The 27,043-nt window shown below is 34.1% G+C and overlaps 1 protein-coding gene across 9 annotated transcripts in view; it reads left to right on the forward strand.

Annotated features, from left to right (window-relative positions):
- The window catches only part of LOC137624307 (zinc finger and BTB domain-containing protein 14-like), a 156,790-nt gene that overhangs the window by 117,862 nt on the left and 11,885 nt on the right, over positions 1–27,043 (forward strand). The window contains exons 6-7 of one of the 9 annotated variants that reach the window (XM_068354913.1): positions 11,040–11,356; positions 15,947–16,085. The exons of 3 other annotated variants lie outside the window; for them this stretch is intronic. In XM_068354913.1, the coding sequence (XP_068211014.1) occupies positions 11,040–11,342 (303 nt within the window). In that variant the 3' untranslated portion in view covers positions 11,343–11,356; positions 15,947–16,085. Of the gene's footprint in view, positions 1–5,131; positions 5,445–7,991; positions 9,576–11,039; positions 11,357–15,946; positions 16,722–22,378; positions 22,721–27,043 lie in introns of those variants that run through there. 5 more of the 9 variants (XM_068354905.1, XM_068354909.1, XM_068354904.1 and 2 more) reach the window with 5 other exon arrangements.

The raw sequence follows: 27,043 nt of genomic DNA on the forward strand, positions 1-27,043 counted from the left end.
TAGCAGTAGGGATGAAGAAGTGATTTCCAAAGCATTTTAAGATCTCGAATGTGTCCGGATGTAGTAAGGCAATGAAGTTCAGCCACGACATCTTTTTTCTTTTTTTGACAATAGGTCAAACAAGCTAATTTCCATTGTAAAATCCAGATTGCATGCTTTCTGCACACTGAGATATGATTCAGTTTAAAGATATTGTAGATCATTATCAGAAAAGTAAAGGAAATTACTTGACAATTGTTTGGTAATCTATCTAAATTTAGAGATGCAGTCACACTTGGAAATACAGTACATAGAATTAATACAACAGATATTTTGAAGAGTCTTACCTGTGAGTCCTATACAGTAGCTAATATTTACTAAGCTAACCTTTATTGGCCTTAAGATAAATAAAACTTTTCTCTCGACCCCTATATTCCTCTTCTCTGCTCATCAAGCAGCTTGGTGTCATATACATACTGCGGAATAGAAACCATACTTAGTTCTCTATGGGACCCAACTATTAGGCCTTGTGGCATAATGTCGTAACTGACAGTGTCCAACGAATAAGACTTTATTCAGCAAAATTCACAGTAGTACTTGGAATGAAACAAAGGTGTGTTTTAGGTGAGGAAACAAACAAACCACTTACAGGATACATTACATATAATTTTATTATATTTTCCTCTCGTTTGAAAAAGTGTGCTTACAATGTGCATCCTGTAATAGCGATTATACAGTCATATGTTGAGGTGCATGACCAGTTTTCTTTGTTGGATAGGGAAATTCAGATCAGCTAATACTCTTTTGCCATCTTCTGGCTTTTGTTATGTTAGAACCCAGCTACTAATGTCAAAATAGAGTGAAATTATGATTAGTGTCCTAGGAAAAGTGGATTAATGCTGTTGCCCTGTGTTATAATTATCCACCTTGAAGTGGAGAGAGTTATATTTAGAAAAATTTGGAAGAAATGTGCAGTTATTTTATTTATTTTTTTTTTTTTGATAACTAGCTTTCACAGGGATGCATTTACTTTATTAATTAACAGAGGCTGTATAGTATATACATACTGTAGATTTAGAGTTTCTATGGCATAAGGCATGTAAATACTTTTCAGAAATGTAAATTTTGTATTTTCAGCGCTTGTTGAAATATAGCACACGAGGACATTATTATTACGTATTAGTATTAATATTAGTCTTGCTGCTTAGTTTGTAAGTTAAATTATTTTGGGATGTTGATGAAGGAAAGGTCTAATTGGGAGGGATCTATGGTCATGGTTCAATCACGCCCCAGTTTTCTATACTGACACTCAGTGAGTGAGCGAGCTAGGTTTATTCCTGGCGTTCCATGCATCTCTTTTTTTTTTTCTCTGGTATATTCAGCAGTATCTATGCCTTAGAAATGGTGCTAGAGGAGCATTTCACTGGGCGACACAGGTTCCTCGCCCAGAAATAGATTTTTCCTTCGTCAAAATCCCTTTATTTTGCTGATGTAGAAGATTATTAGTTCCTTTATGTTAAATTACTTTTTTATATATACTGTATATGAATGATAGTTAACTATCCAAAGGGGGATGACCAAATATGGATGTGTTTGAGCATGAAGATAGTGAAACATTTATCAACAGCTCAGAGAAAAGCTTTTCTACGAGGTTGATCTCTTTCAAGAAATTACTAATGTTGATTTTCTTAACAAACAGATTGGTTTTGTTTTCATGATTTTAGGTGCAGTTCTTTCACGATGATTGTGTATTTGTTTGAATAAAGAATTGTATTGTGAAAGTAAAGCCGTTTCTGTCCTGTGTAGAGCTTACTGTCGAGCCAACAAGTGTGGCAGTGTAATATGGCAACAACAAATACCTCCTTGCTGTTTTGGCCTTTTTGTGCTTCATTACAACCTGTTGGTTTTCACATCGTTGAAGGTGAGTAACACAGCAGTTTTGGTGTTATATAAAGGGTTAAAATTTAATGTTCGAAATCATTGTTGGATCCCAAATCTGTTGTCTGTGACCAAGTTGTGGAATGATTGGGTAGTTGAATCACTAGAACTTCTAAAGTTCAAACTTGGAGCAAATGTTATGTTGGACAGGCTGAAATAAGTTTTTATAGTTTATATATGAAATATCTGTTTTGACGTTACTGTTTTTAAAATATTTTATTTTAACTGTTCATTATTTCTTGTATCATTTATTTATTTCCATATTTCCTTTCCTCATTGAGCTATTTTTCCCTATTGGAGCCCTTGGGCTTATAGCCTCTAGCTTTTCCATTTAGGGTTGTAGCATAACTAGCAGTAATAATAATAATAATAATAATAATAATAATAATAATGTGGGAACAACACACTGGCTTCCAGAGTCTTTCGAGAATGAGAAAGAGTAATTTAAGAAGGATTTGTTAAAGACATTGTATTTTGGCAGAGGGTTTTTACAATTATATGACCTTGTAGCCATCAACCACAGTTATTGGCGGTGAATCTAACCTTTGACTTAATCATCCCAAGTGCAAGGCAACCGTTTTCCACAGTTGTTGGCAATGGGCCTAACCTTTTTTTAAAAGCAAGACTTGCAGGGCAGTAGCTGTCCTTTTAGTCACTTTCTACGACACGCAGGGCTTACGCACAGTGGTAGTATTCTTACACTCCTACCATAGGGCATGGAGTTGCTCCTCCAAAGATAGACCCATAAATACTTAATGATATCAATTCATCTTGGAATAATGATGAATGGGTAAGTCGACTGTCTACTTCTCTATTATATTTGTGGTTGGGCCACAGACGATGCAATTATATATAGCTAAGAAATATGTCTGGGGATGATAGTCAAAAGCATTAAAGTAAAATCTCTTAGTAAGAAAACTATTATATTTAAACATTTCCTTTTTTTTGTGGTATGATACATATTATAATCTTATTAAGTGTCAATTGTTGTGATATATACATTGTATATATATATATATATATATATATATATATATATATATGTATATATATATATACATATATATATATATATATATATATATATATATATATATATATATATATATATATATATTTATATATTATGATTTAAAATCACAAAGGTCACATGACTTATGTATTTACTCGCACATCATCAGCGTACAAAATGATGTGGTTAATCATGTAAAAGCTCTGGGTGCTATTTTCTACCTTTTTGTTTTTTCTGTAATATAAGGTTTTATCACGTAAAACAGACGAAACAGGTTTGACGACAAACTCTAAAAGGTTTCTAGAATTCCCCGCCCAACTTTAATGCTCTTAATTTCTCTGGTGGTCCCCTTTTCAACCTGGATGAACATATGGCTTTCTTTGTCTAGCTGGCAGTTCTCTTCCGATTGACCCTGGTACACAAGCATACTTTTTTCGTTTCTCCTATATTTTATGTTTTCCTTTGTTTTTTTTTGCATTGCTTTAGCTGTGGTTGCCATAGGATAGTAAGATATGTCTCCTAAATTTGTTTCAGATTGCATTTTGTTCAGAAGGATCGATAAGGTTATCAGGAAGAAGGTGGTAGAGTAGAAGAATGTAGAGTCAAGAATAGCGTGAGTAAAAGTTTTAGGGGAAAAATAATAAGTTTCTAGGAAGTAAATACTGAGAGAAAATTTAAGGAACTTGTGAATCTCCGAAGAAAAGAGCCAACTGAAGAGATGCTATTTTGAAATTAATGTAGTCCGGGGTTAAAAAGTTTTAAAATTTATCGTAAATATCAGAGGCAAGAGACAGTGCCAGTGTCCTAGCAAGACAATACCCCAGAGACTGACCATATATACATATGACTAGTGCTAAAGGCCCCTCTCCACCCAAGGTAGGATGATGGAGGGCCAGACAATGGCAGCTGATAAGTCAGTAGGTAGACCTATAGGCTTCCCCAAATGCCCCATCTGTAGCTCACAATGATGGTGATGTTACATACAATACAAGAAAATATTAAGCTTGAATGAGTCTTGACCCCCAGTCCAGTAGATCGTCAGGCAGGGACGTTTCCAATAGGCTACCACGGTTATTTTAGATTTTTTTTGTTAACATGGATGATAGAAGAGGGGGATAGTTTGAATGGTATTAATTCCATTCACCAAAAACTATCTATTTTGAAAACCATAATGGTCTTGCAACATATCTTAATATCTTCAAACTTTTTGGATGCTTACCATGGGTAGACCACGAATTTGATAAGGAAACACTCAGCATAAAGTTGAGGGTACATATGTTAAGAAATTGAAGAATAAAAGTAAATTAAAAGTTGATGGCGTTAAAGATTATTAGTATTACTAGCTATGCTACAACTCTAGTCGGAAAAGCAGGATGCTATAAGCCCAAGGGGTCCAACAGGGAAAATAGCCCAATGAAAGGAAATAAGGAAACATGAAATAGTGTGCTTGAGCATACCCTCAAGCCAGAGAACTCTAATCCAAGACAGTGGAAGACTATGATACTACCCAGGACTAGAGAACAATGATTTAATTTTGGAGTGTCCTTCTAGAAGAGCTGTTTACCATAGCTGAAGTCTCTCTTCTACCCTCACCAAGAGGAAAGTAGCCTCTGAACAATTACAGTGCAGTAGTTAACTCCTTGAGCAAAGAAGAATCTTTAGGTTCTCTTAGTGTTGTCAGGTGTATGAAGAAATAGGAAAATGTTTAAAGAATCGACCAGAATATTCAGTGTATGTGTAAGCAAAGGAAAAATTAACCAAACTAGAGAGCAATCCAAAGTAGTACTATCTGGTCAATCAAATGGCCCCAAAAAGTCTTTAGTGGTAGTATCTTAATGGCGGGCTGTTACTGATAATAAGTAAAACAACACGATAAACTGTATGAGGGAAAGTTAGCGAAACAGTGGATCAGAGGAATGATTGTTTCTTTGTATGCTTGTAATACAGAGACAATGAACTATATGAGCATGATATTGCTTACTATGCTATCTATACTGTATAATCATAATTATATATTCAAATTTTAAGTAATTTTAGTTCCTATTCAAGTTACGATCATCTCAACAATTGTAACTGGAGTCAAAATTATTATTTGGTTTTGTACAAAAAGAAACATCAAGAATTTAGATTAAAAGATGTGGCAGAAGGTTGCTTATGAATTCATGAACGCTCCATTAAAAAGCCCAATTTCCTCTTCCGCAGGTTCACAATGTGGAGCCTCGCCTGGAAGTTCTGGAAGGGGGTACGAGCGTCAAAAAATTCCAGTGCACATATTGCTCTTACACCTCATTGCACAAGGCAAAGGTAAAGCAACATATTCTGATCCATACTGGAGAGAAACCTTTCTTCTGTCCCTATTGTCCGTCTAGGTTCTCGCAAAAAGCAAATATGCAAACGCACATGCGCATACACACGGGGGAGAAACCGTTCGCCTGTTCAGTGTGTCCATACCGATCCACCCAACTGCATGTCATGAAGAGACACATGCAGAGACGACATCAGATATTCAAGTAAGGTAATGTCCTTTCATGTACGAAATTTATTTTGCAGTACGTCAGAGTATATATCAAGCAAAAGTTAGGCAGGTTGAAGGGAGAAATATATATATATATATATATATATATATATATATATATATATATATATATATATATATATATATATATATATATATATATATATATATATATATATATATATATATATATATATATATATATATATATATATATATATATGCATATATATAATATATATATATATATATATATATATATATATATATATATACATACATATATATAATATATATATACTGTATTTATTTATTTATTATTTATGTTTTTCTGGAATTGAGATTGAGATCACCTAAAGCTTTTCATTATCTAATAGATTCACAAGGACTAATACAAATCTTAAAGACCTTTACTAAACAGCAAAGATATCACTACATAACCCTGACAAAGAATTTGGAGATCAGATTTTGATTACTGTTCGCGAGAGTTCTACGTATAGCTGGATAAATCTGCATTAATGGTTTTTATGTTTGTGTTTAACAGTGTGTATCTACTATATACGTTAATATTTTGATGTGAAATTGTTTCATTATTTAAACATCTCCAGTAAACCATTGTGAGGTATTACGTTTGAGATTTACATTCAGGGTTGAGTGGTTCAGACGTACTGTACTCTCATAGGATGAATCTTTGTAACTTGACAGATTTGGAAATTGCCATTTATAAAACAAAATCACAGGATTCGAATTTGAGGTTTTAAGAGTCTTGGTACTGTATATAAAGGTGCATTTTGTAATGATTTGAATCAAACTGACATATGCTCAGTTATGTCATTGTCTTGAGGATTTCTCCAAAAAGGTCATGCCTTGATTTATCACTATTTTGCATTTTTATCTTATAAGAGTGTTGCACTTTCCATCTATGTATCAATTACTTCTGATTGATTTTGTTCAAAAGATTTAATAGATACCTATGAAGTGTTCTGAGTAAACTTCTAAAGAATAAAATGAAATGTTGAAAAATAGTATCGTTTTCAATTATTTTCAAAAGCCGAGATGGAAATTAAGGAGCAAATACAACATATTTAAAAAAAAGATTTCCTCACTATTTTAGCAACTTTATGGGGTTTGCTGCCCATCCTGAACTACTCTCAAATTTATTTTATTCTGTAATGGAATTTATTACTTGATAATCAATTATTTTTAATGAATTAATACCCCTTTTACATCGGTTAGTCTTTACATTGTTTGTCCTTATGTAATAAATACAAAAATCTAATCCACTTTACGCCGTTTTTCCCAACCTTATCTCGGTTTCTATGTCTTACGAGAATTTTCAAGTGCGATTTTAGAAAAAATATTGTGTAATTCTATGTGTTTTCATATGAATTTCCTAATTGTTGATTGATTAATTCTTGTGAAAAAGGATAAGCAATGTAGGGGATTAGAAATTGCTACAATAATTTCTCTCTCTCTCTTTCTCTCTCTCTCTCTCTCTCTCTCTCTCATTTTTGGTATGATATGTAGCTGGTAATGCTACAGCACTGCATTTCAGTCTCGGACAGGATGAAAGTAAACAGAAATACGGTTTCCTAAAAGTAAAGATTGTATCGATACTTCTAAACAATAAATAACATTTTTGGTTATTAGCCAGTCAATTTGGGTCATAGCGAGGTCGTAGAGATAAAGAGATGAAGAAGGAAGAAAAACTGACGTGAGGGGCTGTCTCTGAGAGTTTTATGCCTTAAAAAAAATGAGAGGGCTCAGTGAGGTGATCATCCTACAGGTGGCAAACAATGCAAAAGACATTTTCTCTCTTGTTTGATGTGTGAATGCATTTTTTCACATATATTGTATTTTCTTTTCTTCATCTTTGGTAGAAATTATCTTAGATCACAAAATCTTGCTTCTTTGGATGGCAATGTACAGTAGGATAATACTTGCTGTATTGAAGATACTTTATTTTACAAGAACATATTGCCTTTTATCTTTTTAAATGATGTATTTGATTATAATTATTGCTGACATGATTTCAAGTGATTGAATGTAGTGGAAGGTCAGCACAGAACAAGATGAAATGTGTGAAAGAGTCTGGAATATATTGTTAGGGTAGTTTTATACTCACAATGGTCTTAGAGAGCTAAATATAAATACTTTGAAATATTTTTTTTCTGATTAATGCATAATAGTCTTCTGTGATGTTTTATTGGCTAAAAGAGTACAGTATCTATGAACACGATTACACTTCATGTTTTATAGCATCACCTGTTGTTATTTGGCGTTTTCCAAAAACTGTCTTTATTTAAACAAATTTCAAAGCTGGCAAAAATTTATGGATAGATATTGAAGCAGATATCATTTCAGGTTGATAATCATTTCCAATTTGAAACGATACTATGCACTACGTTTCTCAGTGTAATTTTCTTTGGCTCCATATAATCCTTTTAAATCAACTGGATTTCCTTGAAGTTATCCTTTAAAAGTACTGTACAGTATTCGCTCTGCAGGAATTGATCTAGTTTTCACCTCTTTTTTTTTTTTTCACAGGATAGGAATGTGAACCCTCAGAAAGGCAGCCAAACCTACTACTGTCGCTCGTGCTCTTTCACGACAACGTCCGAGATGAAGCTCCGGTGTCACGTGTTGATGCATCCTGGGGCAAAGCCATTCTTCTGTCCGTGTTGTCCGGCTTCGTTTACCCAGAAGGGCAACCTGAATGTTCACATGCGCAGGCACACGGGAGAGAGGCCGTTTGCGTGTACGAAGTGCCCGTATCGAGCTTTCCGCAAAGCCACGCTTCAGAGGCATTTGCTGAGCCACTCTTCGAGTGGGAATAATCAGAAGACCTAGTAGTGTTTCTCACACATACCACACACCCACTGACATTTCTCTTTGTCCCTGAACTGATACATTTACAGCATTATTTTTCTTGAGCAGTGGTGTGGCATAATTCAGCAGCAGCTCAAAGTGATTTTATTCAGTTACTATATCATTCTGTTTAGAATATTGGTGACCCCTGGCTATATCACTAATAAGGGATCATGAGTATTTATAAGTCAAGTATTCCAATCCAGTGTTATTTTATTTTATGCTTAAAAATTACCAATACATTCAACAACCTACTGTTCAGAAGGGGAAGTATTATTTCTAAAAGGAGCACGAGCATTTTTCCATGTTCCGAAGGCTCAAAGATGTCTAGTAAATGTCTACCCAGTTTCTATTTTTCTTAAATTAATAGAAAAGGATAATTAATGTTTTTTTTATTTACAAAAATATCGTATATGGCATGCTTTTTTAGTTTGTAACATTTTAATAAAACTGTATTGTGAAGTGAAACAAAAGAGAAACATAATTGAAATCGTTATTAGGTCTTAATCTGTGAAGATTATCATCGACTAATGATATTATCTTCATGCAGGAAATTATTCTCAGGGCTTTTGTTAATGGAAAATAAAACTGAGAAAAAGGCAGAACAGGAATTCTGCTTTTTGGAGTAGAAAAGTTAGAAGGGGAGCAGTAATCACTTTGCTTTAATAGCTGTTACCTCATATATCCCGCTAATGTCTGTTTTTGGCCATAGTAAGGTGAATGAATTTTGTCCAATAGTCTGTAGTCATTTAGGAATTTTGTAGTTGGGATCAGCATAAAATGATAAGATAGTGATAATATTCAATTTTAAATTGGTATCTCGTGAAGCAACTTTCTCTTTCGCAGTCATGGCCCTCAAATGTACATGTAGTAATACCGCAAGATATTCCAATGAGAAAGGAAGTCCAAACAGACTTTTACACACACTCATGATGGAGATTAATTGTGATTTATTCTAAAAGTTTAAGAATGTGCAAGTTAAGAAGTCACTGGTTTCAGTTTTGTCTTATTAACTACAAATCATTGTTACTCTCCTTTTTTTATTTTAATTAGATAAAACAGACAAATGTTTGTCGGTTATCTTTCAGTCATTGGAAGAAGAGGAAGCAGTTAGTGGAAGTAGAGTGTTATGGGATGTGTGGCCAATATGTTTACCACAACATTCATTTAGGTTTCATGTAATAAAGATGCTGTTCATTAGTAATGTTGTAAACTGTATTTACAATGTACTTCAGATTTGAATAAAGTTGATGGAAGCTTTACTTTCGCTGTGAATATAAGATTCATTTTTTTAATGCTTATGTTTTAGCACATTCCCAAATTAAATTTTTTTTGAGAGAGAGGCTCGGTGATAGAAAGTGCGCATACTGCTTAATGACAATGTTTTCTATGTTCATGTAAGGAGGACATTATCTTAGATAGTTATTTGTAATTACTTCATAATAATACATCAGAGTATTTAGGAAAATGAAGGCAATTAAGACTGTTTAAGTTAGCATAATCATTTTAATGATTTGTGTATCCTGTATGACAGCGGTATTTGATTTGGAAAGAGAATATTTGAAATAACAGACGCTTTCATTATTAAGAGGTAAGTCAAGTGCAATCCAAAACTTTCTGTATTTTACCTTTCATTTGTTGAAAGATTCTTATACATCCTGTTTTGCAAACTCTGCCTGTTGTGCGTGCTTGTTCCAGCTTGATTTGAGGCATTCACAATAGTGTACCAAGGGTCTCCAGGGACCGAGTGGGAAAATTCAAAATCACAAGAAAAAAGTTTGAAAATTGACAGTTTTCAAACTCATATTTCAGTGATTTATGAACAAATTTTTCAAAATTTTGTACTCTATGTACAGTATATCGAAGTACGCTTTCTATTATGAAAAGAAGAATGTTTTTAGAAGACATTGAAGCAATAAAGAATAGCACTTGAGCTCTGGAGAGCCTTAGTTTTGTGAGTGCTTCATTTAAGAATGGCTCAGTTTTTGTCACCATACATAGTGGGTGTTTCTTACAAGAATGAAAGTTTGGTAGATTTTACTTGTGATTTTAGGTTCAAGTTTTAAGAACCATTTGTAAATAAAAAAAAAGAATTATGGTTTATTCCGCAATTTATTGATGAGTTCTCGGATATCTTCATTGGAGAAATCATAGAGTAGTTTGAATAACCGTTGAGAATGTATACTGCAGATTTTATTTAATAGAAGTTGATTATCATATTCAATAAAATTGTAAGTAAAGCAGGTGGCTCTGCTATGTGGTTTTCCTAGTCTCTTTAAATACCCATAAATCTCTCTTGATACCTTCCACGTTGTTTAATACCTCTTGCGCGTGTGTGAAGAGGTCATACTGACCTTGACTCTATTATGACTTTGAGAGCTTCCATTTTTATTTAATTGATTTAGATTGAGAATATGAATTATAATGAGGGACAGAAACATAATACAGTACCGTATTTCTTTGGATGAAAAGTGAAATATTGAATATTATTTTTTATGTGAAATGAATGCATATCAAAGTCATTCACATGATAGAGATGAAGATGTAAGAATTTTAATATGGAATGTTTTGTAATCTTATTGGTTTTACCTATGGGTTATATTAAGTCTTCATTTACTCAGTTGGAAAAATTTATATCAAATGAACCTGCTATACTAAAGTCCATTGTGTTATGTATTAAAGAAATATGTATGCATTCCTCAAACTTAACATGAATCATTGCCTCAGGATGTGACCGGGAGAGACGCAACTTCTAAGGCACACAGCTGTCCCTACTGTCCTTACACCACGACTAAGAGGATCCACCTGAAGAGCCATCTGCTTGTTCACACGAGGGAGAGGCCCTTCGCGTGCCCTTACTGCCCGGCATCATTCTCCCAGAAAGGAAACATGAAAACTCACATGAGGACTCACACGGGAGAGAAGCCGTACGCCTGCACGAAATGCAGTTACCGTGCAATCCAGCTGTACTCCCTGCAGTGCCACATGCTCCGACACCACTCCAATGAGGAGGAAGGAAATGCTTCGTAAACAAAGTGCTGGACGTGAGTATTTCTCGAGAGATTTTGAATTATTCAGTACTCTTTTAGCTTTTGTATTGCAGCATTGTATGGTTACTAGATTACTCTTCGCTGTAATATTGAAGAAAAGCTGTTACTGTAAGTTTTGCTGAAAAGAAGTATGCTCTATACACTTAATGCTGGTTAAAACATAACTAATCTAAATGAATGAATGGATAAAGATGCTTGTATGAGCACAGTTGAAAGGAAATATTTTTGTCGCTATGGTCTGTGTCTTAACTGCCTGACTTCAAGCTGTTGAACAAATTACATTCTTTATTGATTTTTTTTCCTGCATTTTCTAATGCTCTCAAACTTACTATTATAAGTAGTTAAAGATAAATAATTTTCCATTTGCGTGAATTGCAAATTGCCTTTTTTTATTTTCTGTGACAATTTAAGTTAGTTTTATAGGAATAAATCCTAAAGTATATGTAAGGAGGCTTTGTTTCAGCATTAGCAAGGTTATCATAAAGAGAAAAAATTTAATTTTTAATCTAACAGATTCCGGGATATATTTCAGCAATTATTTAGTAATTTAGTAATGTAATTAATGGGAATTAAATGAAATATTAATATTAAGAGTGAATGTATGGACTTAGAGACCTTACTGTAATCAACTAACCTAGTTGTCTTGAGTTTTCCTAAGAACTAGACGTTAAACATGTTGTTCGGATTCTTAATTTGGTCGCCTATCATATGAACATACTTCTCCATGAGAGGAACCGGAAGTAATCACATTCTTCACAATAGTTATCTAAATCGCACCATTCGGGCACAGGACACAAACAGAAGGATCATGATCTCCGAGCAATAACTCCAGTAATCAACTCTCACAGGAATTACTAACAAATCTTGAAGACATCCCTTATTATCACTAATAACCTAAATTAGAAAAACCACCCAATCTGGAGGGGGTACACATCGATACTACTGAATTAAGTGAGGACTACGTTAAAACTGAAAAAACAAAGGTGCTGTGGTATACTAAACCGGGATTATTGCCATTATCTGACATTATCTCAGTAATCTACTAGAAGCCTAATCCTATTGAAAGGAAAGAAAACAGGAAATTTCTAGTTTTAGGATATACATCGTTATAAAACCAAGTTTCCAGAGAGAGAAGTGTTATGAACATAGCGTTTCATAACAATAATTTTTTTGCATTTTTGTGTTATTTGTTGCTTTATGTTATGGAATACATTTAACTGGAAGAAATTGCCCCTGTGACATAAATTATTGATTGGCGCAATAGGAAACTTAAAAACTCTTTTGTAAATTTTTACTTGGGTTTTATAAAGTCTGCCTATCTTAATGTTTATCTTACTTCTGTAACATTTCATATCCTGTCGCTGGATACTGAGATAAAGTAACATAAGTCATCTGTCTAATCTTTTAAACTGGTTATTATTATTATTATTATTATTATTTCTGGGCTCGACCTGTGTCGCTCCGTGAAATGCTCCTTATAGCACCATTTCTAAGGCATAAATATTGCTAAATATACCAGAGAAAAAAGGAAGGCATGGAATGGCAGGAATTAACCCAGCTTGCTCACTCAATGAGTGTCGGTATAGTTACTGGGGTGTGATAGAACCACGACCATAGGTCCCTCACCAGTTAGACCTCTCCTTCATCAACATCCCCTACAATGACTATACTCCCTTCACCCCTACACCTCCCCACCCCCCTACTTTCATTCCTCCATAGCACCAGCGAAGGTTCAGATGTGTTCATTATTATTATTATTATTATTATTATTAGCAGAGCTACAACCCTGTTTGGAAAAGCTGGATACTACAAGTCCATGGGCCCCATCAGGGAAAATAGGCCAGTAAGGAAAGGAAATAAGGGAACAGATAGAATAGTGTGCCCGAGTGTACCCTCAAGCAAGAGAACTCTAACCTAAGGCAGTTGGAGACCACGGTACAGAGGTTATGGCACTACCCAAGACTAGAGAACAATGGTTTGATTTTGGAGTGTCCTCCTCCTAGAAGAGTTCCTTACCATATTTAAAAATTCTCTTTTATCCTTACCAACTGGAAAGTAGCCACTGAACAATTACAGTCCAATACTTAATTTATTGAGTGAAGAAGAAACAATTTTTAAATCATTATTGTTTACTTGAGTACTTCATTGATATGCAAGTGATATTCTTGCAGTTTTCTATTAAAGTTTGTGAAAAGACACAAACAATGCCAAGCATCCATGAAAAAGCCACTTTTCCCCCTCGAAGCGTAAATGCTATGTGGGATGCAGATAGCTATGTGGCGTGTCAAGAAGACGTCCCCTGTTATTATGCGATATCCTAAAAGGCAACTTTAAGGATATTCGCGCCAGGAGTTAGAATTCTGGAGACCTTTAGTTTGATTCTCTGGGAATATCCACTGTAATCAAATATACCCTAGGAAGCTACTGAAGGAACCTTCCATCAAGACAACATAGCCTGAGCCCAAAAAGTATGTTTTGAACTTCCTTTGGTGACTGGAATTATTTCGTTATGATTTGGATGAATGGAATGGGATGACTGAGAATATGTAGGGATTCAGAAAGGTCAGAAATAGGCATGAAAGAGTAGTTATGATTTATAATTATTTCTTGAGCTTTTAATTCAATACTTCTCCATTCATCATCTACTTCAAGCTTCATAGTCCTCAGCCATGTAGGCCTGGGTCTTAATGTAGAACAATGCAAATCATTGGTATGTGCATTATATTCAATACTGCACATGTTATATATCTTTCATTAAGCAAAGTAACTAACTAATTCTTAAATTTACTGCTCCCTTAAAGTAAGACTATCCATACTTCATCAGTGATTAGAAATTATGATATTGGGTATTTAAAATAATTATATTGTTATAATACCGTCTTTGTACTTGAAGTAAAGTATTTTCTCTGCACTTTTAACAGAAAAATAATGCCAGCAATTGGTCATTTCTTACAATATTTTTTATTCATATAATTGCAATTCTTAACCAATAGTTATATTCTTGAGAGTATGATGATGTGGGAAAATTTATCAAAATTTTAATTATTTCTCTTTAAGATCCCACAATTCCCTGGTCATTTATGAAAGGGAGGTTAACAGCTCCAAATTACTGTAACCCTCTGAGAATGGGTCCTGTAGAGAGATTCTCTTGAAATTATAAAGAACTTCATGTTACATAATCTTATGAAGGATTCAATTTATCAAATGATCTTATACCTGTATCAAGACCAGATCCAGTTGATACAATAAAAAGAACGTTGAACAACTCCCAGTTGGTCTTGAAATAGTGTTAGTAGACACTTAACTCAAAGCATCTTAACCCCTTTACCCCCAATGGACGTACTGATACATTTCATAAAACTCATCCCTTTACCCCCATGGATGTACCGGTACGTCCTTGCAAAAAACGGCTAATTACATTTTATTGCATATTTTTGATAACTTTTTGAGAAACTTCAGGCATTTCCAAAAGAATGAGACCAATCTGACCTTTCTATGACGAAAATTAAGGCTGTTAGAGCGATTTAAAAGAAATATATTGCAAAATGTGCTTGAAAAAGAAAATGCCTGGGGGTTAAGTGCTGGAAAGTTCCAAATAGCCAGGGAGTAAAAGGGTTAAGAAGTGTAAATGATGTAAAATTGTAGAAATAAGAGCAACAGGGTCCATATTCTCATTTCAAAGCTTGATAGTTGATGGAAAGTAAAATTCTTTGAACCTTGTAATTAAGGAATGCCATTTTCTTTGGCTAGACTAGATTGACAATTGTGGGTGGTGTCACAATCTAGCAGTACCAGCCGAACTCAGTTTAGTCCCTTGTCAGGCTGGGAGGAACATAGAGAGGAGAGGTCCCCCCCCCCTTTTTTTTTCATTTGTTTGATGTCAGCTACCCCCCAAAAATTGGGGGAAGTGCCTTGGTATATGTATGTATGTCACAATCTAAAGAAATTATCATATTGCGTATAAGTTTGATTTTTATAGGAAGTAAGCTATTCATCGGAAACACAGACTATGTTTTCTTCCTTATCTAAATCATCCACTTTACATCATGTCTTAACTCTATATCATTTATTTATCTATTTATTTATTGTTTGTCCTGGCCTTTAAATGTATCAAACCAAAAGCTGGGAAGTGGCAATTTCCTTTTTCTACACTTTTGAAACTGGCAACACTATCAATGATGCATTTGGTGACTATTTTTTACCCTTTAAAATTTTGATATTCTTATAAGACCTTCGTCTTTCCTTCTTCCTATTATCTTCAATAAATGTCATTTTGTTCTTTTTGACGAAAGGATGAGGGTAAATAGGGGACTTTGATTTACTGTCCCATTGACGTCTGCTGTTAACACTCCGAGAACCAATTTATGTTTTTTTAGAAAACTTATTTTTCTTTCCATTTTAATCAAGGAATTTTTCGGGTGAAAATATTTTAAGAAAATTGAACGGGCTCTTGAACAACACCAAACATAGATGTAACCAAATAATAGGTCAGCAGTATCATCCAGACCTTAATTTTATAATTTTAGAAAAAATTATTCCTCTAGTTACCTCCTCACTTAAAGTATTTTTTTTTCTCTTCCGCAGATGTACCTTGAAGGAGAAACCCCCGAAGGCTACAAGGTATATAACTGTTTCCAGTGTCCGTATGTCACAGCAAATAGATCCCACCTGGAGCAGCACCGTTTAGTACATACTGGCGAAAGGCCTCATAAGTGTCCCTACTGTGAGGCTGCCTTCTCTCTCAAGGGAAACTTGAACGCTCATATACGAAGGCACACCGGGGAGAAACCCTTCACTTGTCCAAAATGTCCTTACAGAGCCTCACGGAAATCAACACTCAGGTTTCACTTTGCCAATCACCATAAAGACCAGAATGCCAGTGTCAATTGATGTTATGGTACCTGGATGTGGCAATTGGAGAATTACTAACATTTTCCTTTGCTTATTAAGGCCGTCAGTTACCTCAGTGATTGTGCATTAAACCGTTGATATCATTTGTACTCTGCTGATTACTGTTGTAATTTTTACTGGTTTATGAAATTGTATCACATTGTATAATGACCTCCTCTTCAAGAATTCAAGATGATGCCATCAATTAATATTCAGATGAATGCTGAAATTTGCGTAAAAGATGTAGGTAATATTTGTAATTGGAATTAATTTATCAAAACAGAACTAAGTGCATTATGGATAAAAATATTTACACATACTTTTCAAGTTTGGTATAAAAATTTAAACCAAATCGTTATCATGTTCAAAATAGATATACAGTACCTCTTAGATCTAACCAGGTTTACCACTGGTGTATTGATATCATCAAATTCTTAACTCCTTTGAGAGCCATTGGATAAATTCATTTTCTAGATGTTTCTACACCCGTCAGCATCGTTGGACATATTTTATTTCCAATTACCTGTATTACCCTTTTTCTCTCTATTGCACATCAATATTTTCCAAAATATGTAACTTTTTATATTATTATTATTACTAGCTAAGCTACAACCTTATTTGGAAAAGCAGGATGCTGTAAGCCCAAGGGTTCCAACTGGTAAAAATAGTCTAGTGAGGAAAGGAAACAAGGAAATACAGTAAATAAACTACTAGAGAAGTAATGAACAATGAAAATAATATATTTTATGAGGGAATGAAAGGAAATGTATTCATCTATATTAAGGAAAGAAGTTATAAAATCCTATCTCTTAATAGTTTATGTGCTAAGATGATTCAGATAAAGTCAATTAGAAAAAGGCTTGGGTCTTGAAAACCTAGTTTTTTATTATGGGATGAAAAAGCAAAAGACTTTTATCAATATTCAAGTTAGCTTCAAGTTTCTATGTATAAAATGACCCAACTAATTATTGGTTGCAAAGATCACCATGGATTGTGGGTCTGTTACTTTTATAACTGCAAATGGCTAAAATGTCAATCGAAGATGGTCTTTTATGTACTATTCGAAGGAGACCATTTCAAACTATTCAAGTACATTTTTTCTCTCTCTCTCTCTCTCTCTCTCTCTCTCTCTCTCTCTCTCTCTCATGTTGTGGTACAGTAGTTTATTTTTATAATACTTTTTTTTACCATAGGAAAGTGTTTTGAAATGAAAAAGAAACGTGATGAATATTGAAGTGCGATATCTTTGATTTCCCATCATCTACTTTATAGAGTTCACATTGAACTTTATTTCTTTGGATTTTCAGACGACTGCAAATTATAGCCGATGGTTTGCTTGCTTTCTAGGCACCAGCCAATTCTCTGGTCTTTTCTTAACGACAAAAGGAATTGTAAAAAATTTGTTTTGACTTTAAATTCTCATTTGAACCAGTAAGAATTCAAGATTATTTTTATTTCATTTTTGGAATTTTGTGTATGATTATTTTTAGTGAAGTTACTGGCACCATAAGATATTTTCCATAAATTCATTGACTATTCAGATTCTGTTTAGTGTAAAATGCTTTTTTCTTCTTTCTGCTATGTTCTAAAATAAGTAGACCCTTGACTGGTCCCATCTTTGTTAGGCAATAAGAAATTCAGTATTCATTTGGACAATTTCAAATGTAAGTTATTTTTATTTTCTGTCTTGCAGAATATATTATGGTTGCTACCAAGATGTGTGGAATTTTCTGTATCATACCCAAGCACAAGATAAAAATGTGTCTGATTTTGCGTATGATACACGAGCAGAGCAAAGTATGTAAGTATTATTTGAATGGCCAAATATTCAGTGATAAAGAATGCTTTTAATTCACTAAGTTTTGACTTTCAGTGATTGAATGAAACAGATAAATGTTACTAATTTTTTCCAGTATACTAATATGAGAGTACATAGCATATTCCATTGGGTAAGGACTGAGTTAGCAAATCTGTTAATTGTCTGCATATATCCAGCATTCCCAACATTTCCTGTGGTTCCTCTTATGGCAAGTAGTCTGCTGTCAGAAATAGCCAAGAACATTCTTGTGTTACAGTATATGTTTTCTAAATAGTAATACAAGAATAGTATAAGCTAATCCATGTATGATTATACATCAGAGGCTGAGAGACATTTTGGAATTAATTTTCAGTTTAGTAGATGAGTGAACTACTTTTTCACATGGAGGGTAGCATTGGACCCCCATTAGATGTGGTAATCTGCTAATTTAGATATTGTTTAATCACCCTAATGGAATAGGACTTATACTGCATTGTATATTAGGCCCTTCAAATAATACTGACAACTGTTTCATATTCTACCTTGTCCTAGTTACAAATTGGGTAAATTTTTTATTCCTGTTACCAAAGTTCAGTAAGGTGGAAGCAAGATTTTGACAGAAACGTCGAACCTTGTTATTAGGATGAATCTTGCCTTGCAAAAACAAATAGAAAAATATAGTAAGATCCTCAATGTAATAAGTAGAGTATAAAGAGATTGAATAAATTCCTTGTTCTTATTATTAACCTTGGGATAATTTTGAAGATATGAAGAGATGTAGAAATATTACTGTATCTAAGGTATACCTAGGCATAAAATTTAGTTCCTGGTGGCAATTGACTTTACTAGATTCCACTTATAGAAAAAGGCTAACTCTCATCCTAAAAGGGCTTATTGAAACTGCAGGAGAACTAACACTATGAAGGGCCATCTCATATAAAGAAAAAGCTGATTTAATTCCTTATAAGAATGTAAGAATGAATGTGAAATCACACAAAGTTTATGTTATATAACAAAGCCAGAAACAAACACATGAAATAAATGAAAATTTGACATTGTTGTACCCTTATTAAGGAGAGTTAAAACCTACTTGTCAACTGAGTAGGTCACATACAAACACACCTCTCTCGCTTGGAATTTTTAATTTAATTCTAATGCGGTTTCCAACTTTCCCATACTTTCTTTGAGCCCATAGATTATAAGTGGTAACAAAATGTACAAAAACAATGTACGTACAGTACTGTATATAAAACTAAAAAAGCCAACGGAGGAAACTGAGTGTTCTCCATGTAAATGCTTTGAATGGTAATACATGTCTCGGCCACAGAGGTTCTAGCAAGTTGCCATTGCCTATTTGAATTCCAGGACCAAAATGTTGTATAAGATAATTGTTTAAACAGCAATTTGTTTGAGTTCAGATATGTTTGAACTCTGGGGTTCCACTGTATACACATATATATACATTTATATATACATGCAGTATACTGTATATATGCATGCATATACTGTATACACTACACATATTCATTAATTAAAGAATGAATGTGGCAATCACTAATGTTTGTTAGTAATGAGAGAAAGTACATATAGTTAGATAAACCCTTCATAGGAAATTATCTATTAAATTGCAGACAGTATTGAAGAGAAGTAAGAAGATGATTCATTTGAAGATAGGCAAGCTGATTTTCAAAAGTTACCATAGGTAAGTAAAAATGTTCCAATTACTGATTTTTGTATATATTGCTACACATTGGTACCACTTATTAAAAGTATTGGACCAGACCTTTCTTGAGATACTGATTCTTAAATGGTTTATCTGTCACTTGTTTTTTTTATGTTGTTCACATTAGGCTTACTCGATCTGAGGTAATTTTCGGAAACCGTGACGGCTGAATTTGATATTTTTATCTTTCAATCTACTGTATTCAGTTGAGATCTATTACTCTCTTCTTATCTTCTTCTTCTTTGAATAAACCTTTTCCCACTGTGCAGGGTCGCTATTTCTTGAAAGGCGTTTCCAATTTCTTCTATCTCCGATGTCGTCCACTGTGAGATCTCTTCCTTTGTATATTCTGAATTGGTGATTATAATAACTTAGATGTGTTTGTTTTCTTAATGCTTGTCAGGATGCTAGGGAATATGTTCGGCCAGTATAGAGGCAAAGTTGTGGGCTAAGAAACTGAGTAATGATGTGAGGTTAGAATAATTGATATTTTTAGATGAGATGCTGTTTGGTAAAATGGAATTGAGACCAGGAAATAGTTTGAAGCCTTTGGAAGACAGGAAAGTTGAGGATAATTGTGTTAATTTGAGGAAATGAAAGGCAGGAAGATTGGACAAGGATTGTTAATAAGAGCGATGGAAGGATAAAACCCTTTTGGAGTTGAGATAACTTTTACAGAAATTTAGTGAGATGAAGCAAGTGTAGTTTTTCTTATTGAATTAATATATATAGAGTTGTTTTTGTTTTTTATTAGATTTGTAAGTTTTATTTTAAGGTTTTCAAATTGATGTGATCTAACAAAAATATTTCTATCCTGGACTTCTATCTAGATTGACAAAATGAAATGCAAGCTTTCATCAAATTCGTTGCCAAACAAATACTAATTTGGAGGAAGGCACTGGGTTGTAAATTCCATGGTTATGCTGCTGGGCGAATGAGATCGATGGTTACCTAAACTGTAGGCTTTACTTGAGGTTCTATGCTGCATTGTTTCAGCACTTCACTGCATTTGCTTCATGTCATTCTATTTTACCTCTGTTCCTGCTTCTTTTATTTAGTTTTACCGACTAGTCTTTTCTAGCTTTTACTTTAGGGTAACTGCATGGTTTTCCCTCATGCACCGTCAGGCTAAATCATCTTCACCGTTGATGCTTACCTAACCTTTACGTTGGGAACACATGCCTAAAGAGAAAAACTGAGGGCTCCTGTGTGTCAAAATAAGGATGCTTAAAGGTTTAAAAGTCGCTCATAATTGGCAGAGACAAGGGAAAGGACAGTGTCTTAGAGACTGACTAAATATACTCATGATCAGTGCCCAAACCCAATCAAGTTAGGACCAAGGAGGGCCAGGCAATGGGTGCTGATGGCACAGCAGCTGACCTATAGTATATTCCAAATCCCGCATCCCTAGCTCACAAGGATGCTGAAGTTGCAGACACTGCTAGAAATATCGAGCCTGACTGGATCACGAACCCTCGTCCAACAGATTGCCGGGGAGGGATGATTCCAATAGGCTACTTAATCAATGAAATCTTTTATCAATTTTAATATTTTAAGATAAGAAATAATGGCTGGTACTCTTAGGTCTAAGCTAATGTCAACCTATTTCAGAACATAGACTTGTTTTCTAATCCATGGGACTATTTATGAATTTAGTTGAATACTAATTTTATCTTGAAGGATTCATCTTTCCTCTCAATTTTATCTTGAAGGATTCATCTTTCCTCTCAATGGTGACTGGTATTTTATGCCTTATTTTACCAATGCAGATATATTTTAACTTTTTATGGTATTTTGTTGGCTGAAGTTTCATCATCTCCTCCTATACCTACTGACGCAAAGGACCTCTGGCTGAAGTTTACATTAGATTAACCTTTTTACTTTTTCTATCTCGGTATGAAATACTTTTAATAATGTTACCTGCAAAGGAACAATATTATTTCAAAATTACTAAGTATATACAAGTCATTTATATCACCAACAAGTTGGATGCATCACATGCTTGAAAATGTACAACTGAAGTTGTCATAAAAGAGCAGCTGCTGTGTTGTATTTTTATATCTTTTTCCTCGTCTTGGTATTTTGCTAACTCGTGCTAGCTTACAACATATTTTTGATGACTTCATTCATCAGTGTTTTCTAAATTATACTTGATGAATTATTTGTGAATCATGATATAAATGATGAATTACAATTTCTAGAAGTTTCGAAGTTCAAGCCGTTAAGTGAACTTTTTACTGGTTGCATCTCTGCAGTGATGAATGACTTATTTAATGCTGTCTTCTTTTTAAACTGTTAGATTATATTAGGTTGTTTGTAGATACACCAAATATCATCGATATTTCCATATATCTTGATATTCTATTCAATTAAAAAAAGGCCAAATATGATTAGAACTTTAACCTTAGCATATCTTTTTAAATGAATGTTAGTCTCCGGTTTCTACTACTTCTGGAGTCCTCACAGTAAGTCATATATGCATAGATCTTATTTAGAGGCTTTCTTTGCATTTCAAGCATTATCTGTTAGTTTTAGATTAGAAAATATGTTTATAAGTCCCTACTACAACCCCTTATAACTAACACTCCTCTTGCTTTTTTCTCAGGAAAAGACACCACCTCCCCTGGAAGTGAAGAAGCGAGCGAACACCCCAGACAGAATGGCGTATTCTTGTTCGGTTTGCCCCTTCGTTACCTACTACAAGAGTCTTCTGAAGAGCCACCACATGGTGCACACAAAGGAGAAGCCCCACAAGTGCCCCTACTGCCCGGCCGCCTTCGCCCAGAAGGGGAACCTGAAGACCCACATTCGAAGACATACCGGAGAGAAGCCCTATGCTTGTACAGAGTGCAACTATAGAGCCACGCATAAGTGTTCCCTGAAAATTCATATGGTCAATCGACATAAGAAAGAATTGGATGCTAGTAAATGAGTAAAGAAAGAATTTGATGCTAGTAAATGAGTGTCAGATAGAATTAGATGCTAGTAAATGAGTGAAGAAAGAATTGGATGCTAGTAAATGAGTGAAGAAAGAATTGGATACCAGTAAATGAGTGAAGAAAGAATTGGATGCTAGTAAATGGGTCAGATAGAATTTCTCTTCATTGTGGGCTATTTAGTTCCTCTTCTTGTAAAATCAGTTTCATAAAGTGCTATGTTCAATGTTACTAAAACTTAATTCATGTTAGTTTTTGTTCGAGTTTAGGTTTCATAGGTACGTTCAGTAATGTAGGTCAAAATTCAATCAAAACTACATGAATGGCAGAAGCTATAGTATAGAACCCTTAACCTTTATTTCCAAATTTTCCAACTTTCTTGCAATACTGTTTTTGTCCTTCGATAGAAAAAATCAATCAATATTCCATTCTCTCGTAATACTGTACTAACTTTGTTATGATTTATCACTACTTTCTTTCAATCTTCTAAGCTTTAATTTCATTTCTTATAATTTATCTAAAGGGAATGATATTTTGTAATTCATCTATGGGTATAATTACTGATCTACTGATGTTTAGCTAAGAAGTATTGTTGAAACCAAATATAAAGAAAAAATAGATAGAAATAAAAGCAATTAGGAAAGATGAGGAATCAAGGTTTGAATTTTTATGGGAAAAAAAGAACACTTCATAAATTCCAATCATTTTGGTGAGGCCTTAACTTCCGTTCAAACCACTTTTATTAGCGTTAATGTCTAGAGTATTATCATTATTATTATTATTATTATTATTATTATTATTATTATTATTATTATTATATATGGTCTTTATTTATAAAACACGGTAGATTTTCTGATGGTTATCGATTGCTAAGTATTACCGTCAATGTTTAAACTAAACTGCTTCCATAATATGATATTTTAACCTACAAAACTCTAAAGGGTAAGTAATATCCTATATAAAACACATCTTACTGAATAGTTTTTGTAGGACAGGAAACTAATGCATCACACTAAAGCTAATTATTAGTCACATTGACCTGGCGTCTTCATTGGAAGGGTCAGATCCTATATGGTCATCAAAGTTAGGATAGGAAAGAAGAGCTTTGTAATTGTCAGCAAAGGAATTTATTTGGTAATTGTGAAACCAAGAAAGCATTGCAGAGAATGGTAATCTAAAGTAATGATACAGTTTAATATTGAGGAATTGTGTTCTTTTTATTACATATAGTAATGTTGGAATTCTGAAGTAACGATGTCAAAATTATGTAATTTTTGTGGTAGATTGTTTATGTTCCAAGGAACGAAATATTCAAGGAATGGTAAACAACGCAATTGATAGCAATGTCAATACATGAGGAGGTGAAAGTATGGAGAAAGTCAGTCTTTAACTTTACTTTCCATTAACTAAATATGATGTGCAGTTTGAGGATTAATTTTTGTTCACCTCTGTGAAGTTATTCAGATGATATTGAAGAATTAAAAAAATAATTCATATATGTGTGCTTGCCGTATTCTTCAAATGCTGTAAAATACTTTCTTACGATATGTTATTGCTTCATTTTGTTTCATATTACCATTAACTCTCAATTTAAGATTGGTTTCATACCATTAAATAGTATTGCGGAGTTGCCCAGACACGCCAATGAGGCGAAGGGATTTTCTAGCAGGGAAACCAGCTGCTCTCCCTGTCCCCTTTGTCTCTCAGTTAATTGCTGGGACCTATTTTCAGCTGGGTGTGCTTGGTAAGCCACAAGCGGGATCTGAACCCCTGATCTGGCAAATGTCAGTTAAGCCCTCTATTAATGAACCATGCTGGCCATTCAGTGATTAACTGCTGAGCTAGCATTCTCCAGGTCTTGGGTTTGAGTTTTAATAATCACAATTGACTTAAAAATCATTATAGCCATGTTTACATATGTCTCTATAAAACAGTTGGCTAATGCCTTTATGTACTATGGAACTGATTCGGACGTTTAGTCAGCTGTATCCAAAATATTAATCCATGCCCTGGCTCTATGATCGTTTGGATTACGGAAGATTACTTTTATATTATTAGCTCCAAAAGATTGATTTGTCATAATTCTATAGTAAGATATTCAAAATAATGATACTCCACTAACAACTTAGTCTTTGAAAGTTGTCTAAGCGTCATCAGCGTAATTCAAGTTAGTGTGGTGCAGTTGCTAAGCTGAAGAGATTTGTTCTTCAAGTAAAGCTGGACATTGGGAGATAAAGTAACAAAATTAAGAGTATTATGATTCCTAATTGTTTTTTTCTATGGCTCATCAGATAAAGGATAGGTTCCTATGGCAGGCACATCATTTCATGTATGATGTGGTTGTAGAGATGGAGATGTAGGTGCTCTTATTCATTTAGTTTTATGATATGAAAAGGAGTTAAGGTCATATATCCACCCAGCTGATAATGACAACATTTTGTCTTTACTTGTCAATTTGGAGGATGGAGTTGCAGGCCTAGTTTTAGTTTGTGAGTGGACGTGTTTTTCCAACCCATGTGTTTAAATAGTGATCTGATATTTACTTCAGAATATCTGAAAGCAATTAATCTATGATGGGGACTGTGATGTCAAGCATGTTTTGAACATGGGCGAGACACCTCTTGTAAGAGGTTAAACAAGACATCCATTGCCAAGTAAAGAAAAACTGTGCCAGAATCCAAAGCTGTTAAGGACTATATCATCCTAGTTTTGCTATTCGTATGTAAGCCATATCAAACTGGTTTTGAGTACATTAAGTGTTTTCGTATTGCCTCATAAGTTTTTGGACCAAGGCATCATCTCTATAGTCAAGGAGCACTACAGGTGGAATACAACGAAACACTATGTCCTGTTCCTTAATATAAACCCTGATAGAATGGTAGAGGAATTCCTAAGAAATTTCAGTCTGAAGAATACTATTTACTACCTCATTTAGTAGTTTGAGACGAGGTGCACCCATAATCGTTGGATGTTGTGTTGAAGTTGAAATGATATGAAAGTGTTCACGATTTCATGGGATTCTCCTCTGTCAAGGTTATCTGTACAGAGATTTTCATATTGTCGGAGGAGCTTGGATTAGAGAAGATGGACAAATATGTTGCAGAACTGCTTGAGAATCACAATGCAAACATGAAGTAAAGTGTTGATGATGATGAATTAAGACCTTTTGGGAGAGTTATATTTTTAAAAGAGGAAGAGGCATTAATCACATGAAGTAAGTACCTCAAGGAATATCCCTACAATGTCTGTAATCCACCTAGATGAACAGCTCTATCAAGAGATGCTGGACGAGAATTAAACATTGTATGTAATAGACAATAATGTTTGTAGTCCCATTCTTACTTGCCATCCTTTTATATTTACTACTGCCCCTTCTGTACATTGTGATTGTTCAATATTGTAAGGGACCTCTCTATTTCTGCCCACATCCAGGAAACTGCTTCTCTCTCATTCTCTACCTTGTCTAATATCACCCAAAAACGTTATACAGGATATTCTAATTCCCTCTCTAGTTTTTAGGCCTGTAGCCTTTCATGATGGTGGTAAATAGACTCTGCAAACTCTTAGAGGAATGGAGATTGTAGATAAAAAACCCAGAACATTTGTGAAGATGGTATCAACATTTGATTTTAACAAAAACAGTATTTTTGTCAAATTTATTTTAGGTTTGATCCAAAATAAAGATTATTCCATTATGTTTGTTGCCAGAATATAATTGACATATGTGGATGAGATCATGAAATCATGAGCAATTCAAATATTACCCTTTGTTTTCTATGGTAAATGATATTCAGTTTGCGATGCAGTACTTTACTTTATGATTAGTCATGATTGAATGTAAGACAGTCATTTAGCCTGGGGAAATTGCATTTTTAAATAACGGAAAGCTTAATTCTTAAGTCACATCTGTGAATATTCATAGTATAATGTGTGTAATGTGACTGTTAGTAGTAGGTAAGTTTCATAGACAATATCCAGTAAGATCTATAATTCTAAGCAAGAATGTAATTCTGTAGAATCGTGTAGATACTTAAGAAAAATTATTCATTCATAGCTTTAGATGTGTAACGATGGTTAGAATGTTTATTATAAAAGTGAACATTTCAAGTACAATGGTTACAATAAGCTCTCCATTTTTCTTTTTCCAGATATTTTGGATGTATTTTCTCTTGACAGTATTGGAAAAAAATAGAAAGCGCATGGAGAAAAGCTCTTACAGTATTACAGCAGGTTGAGTACCTGTATTTAAAGGTCTAAAGGCCACTCATGAATGGCTGGGGCAAGGGACAGTGACGTTGGCCTATCAGGCAGGACAATGTCCTGGAAACTGACCA

Source organism: Palaemon carinicauda, chromosome 31 (assembly GCF_036898095.1).
Source record: "Palaemon carinicauda isolate YSFRI2023 chromosome 31, ASM3689809v2, whole genome shotgun sequence".
NCBI classification, from domain to species: Eukaryota; Metazoa; Arthropoda; class Malacostraca; order Decapoda; family Palaemonidae; genus Palaemon; species Palaemon carinicauda.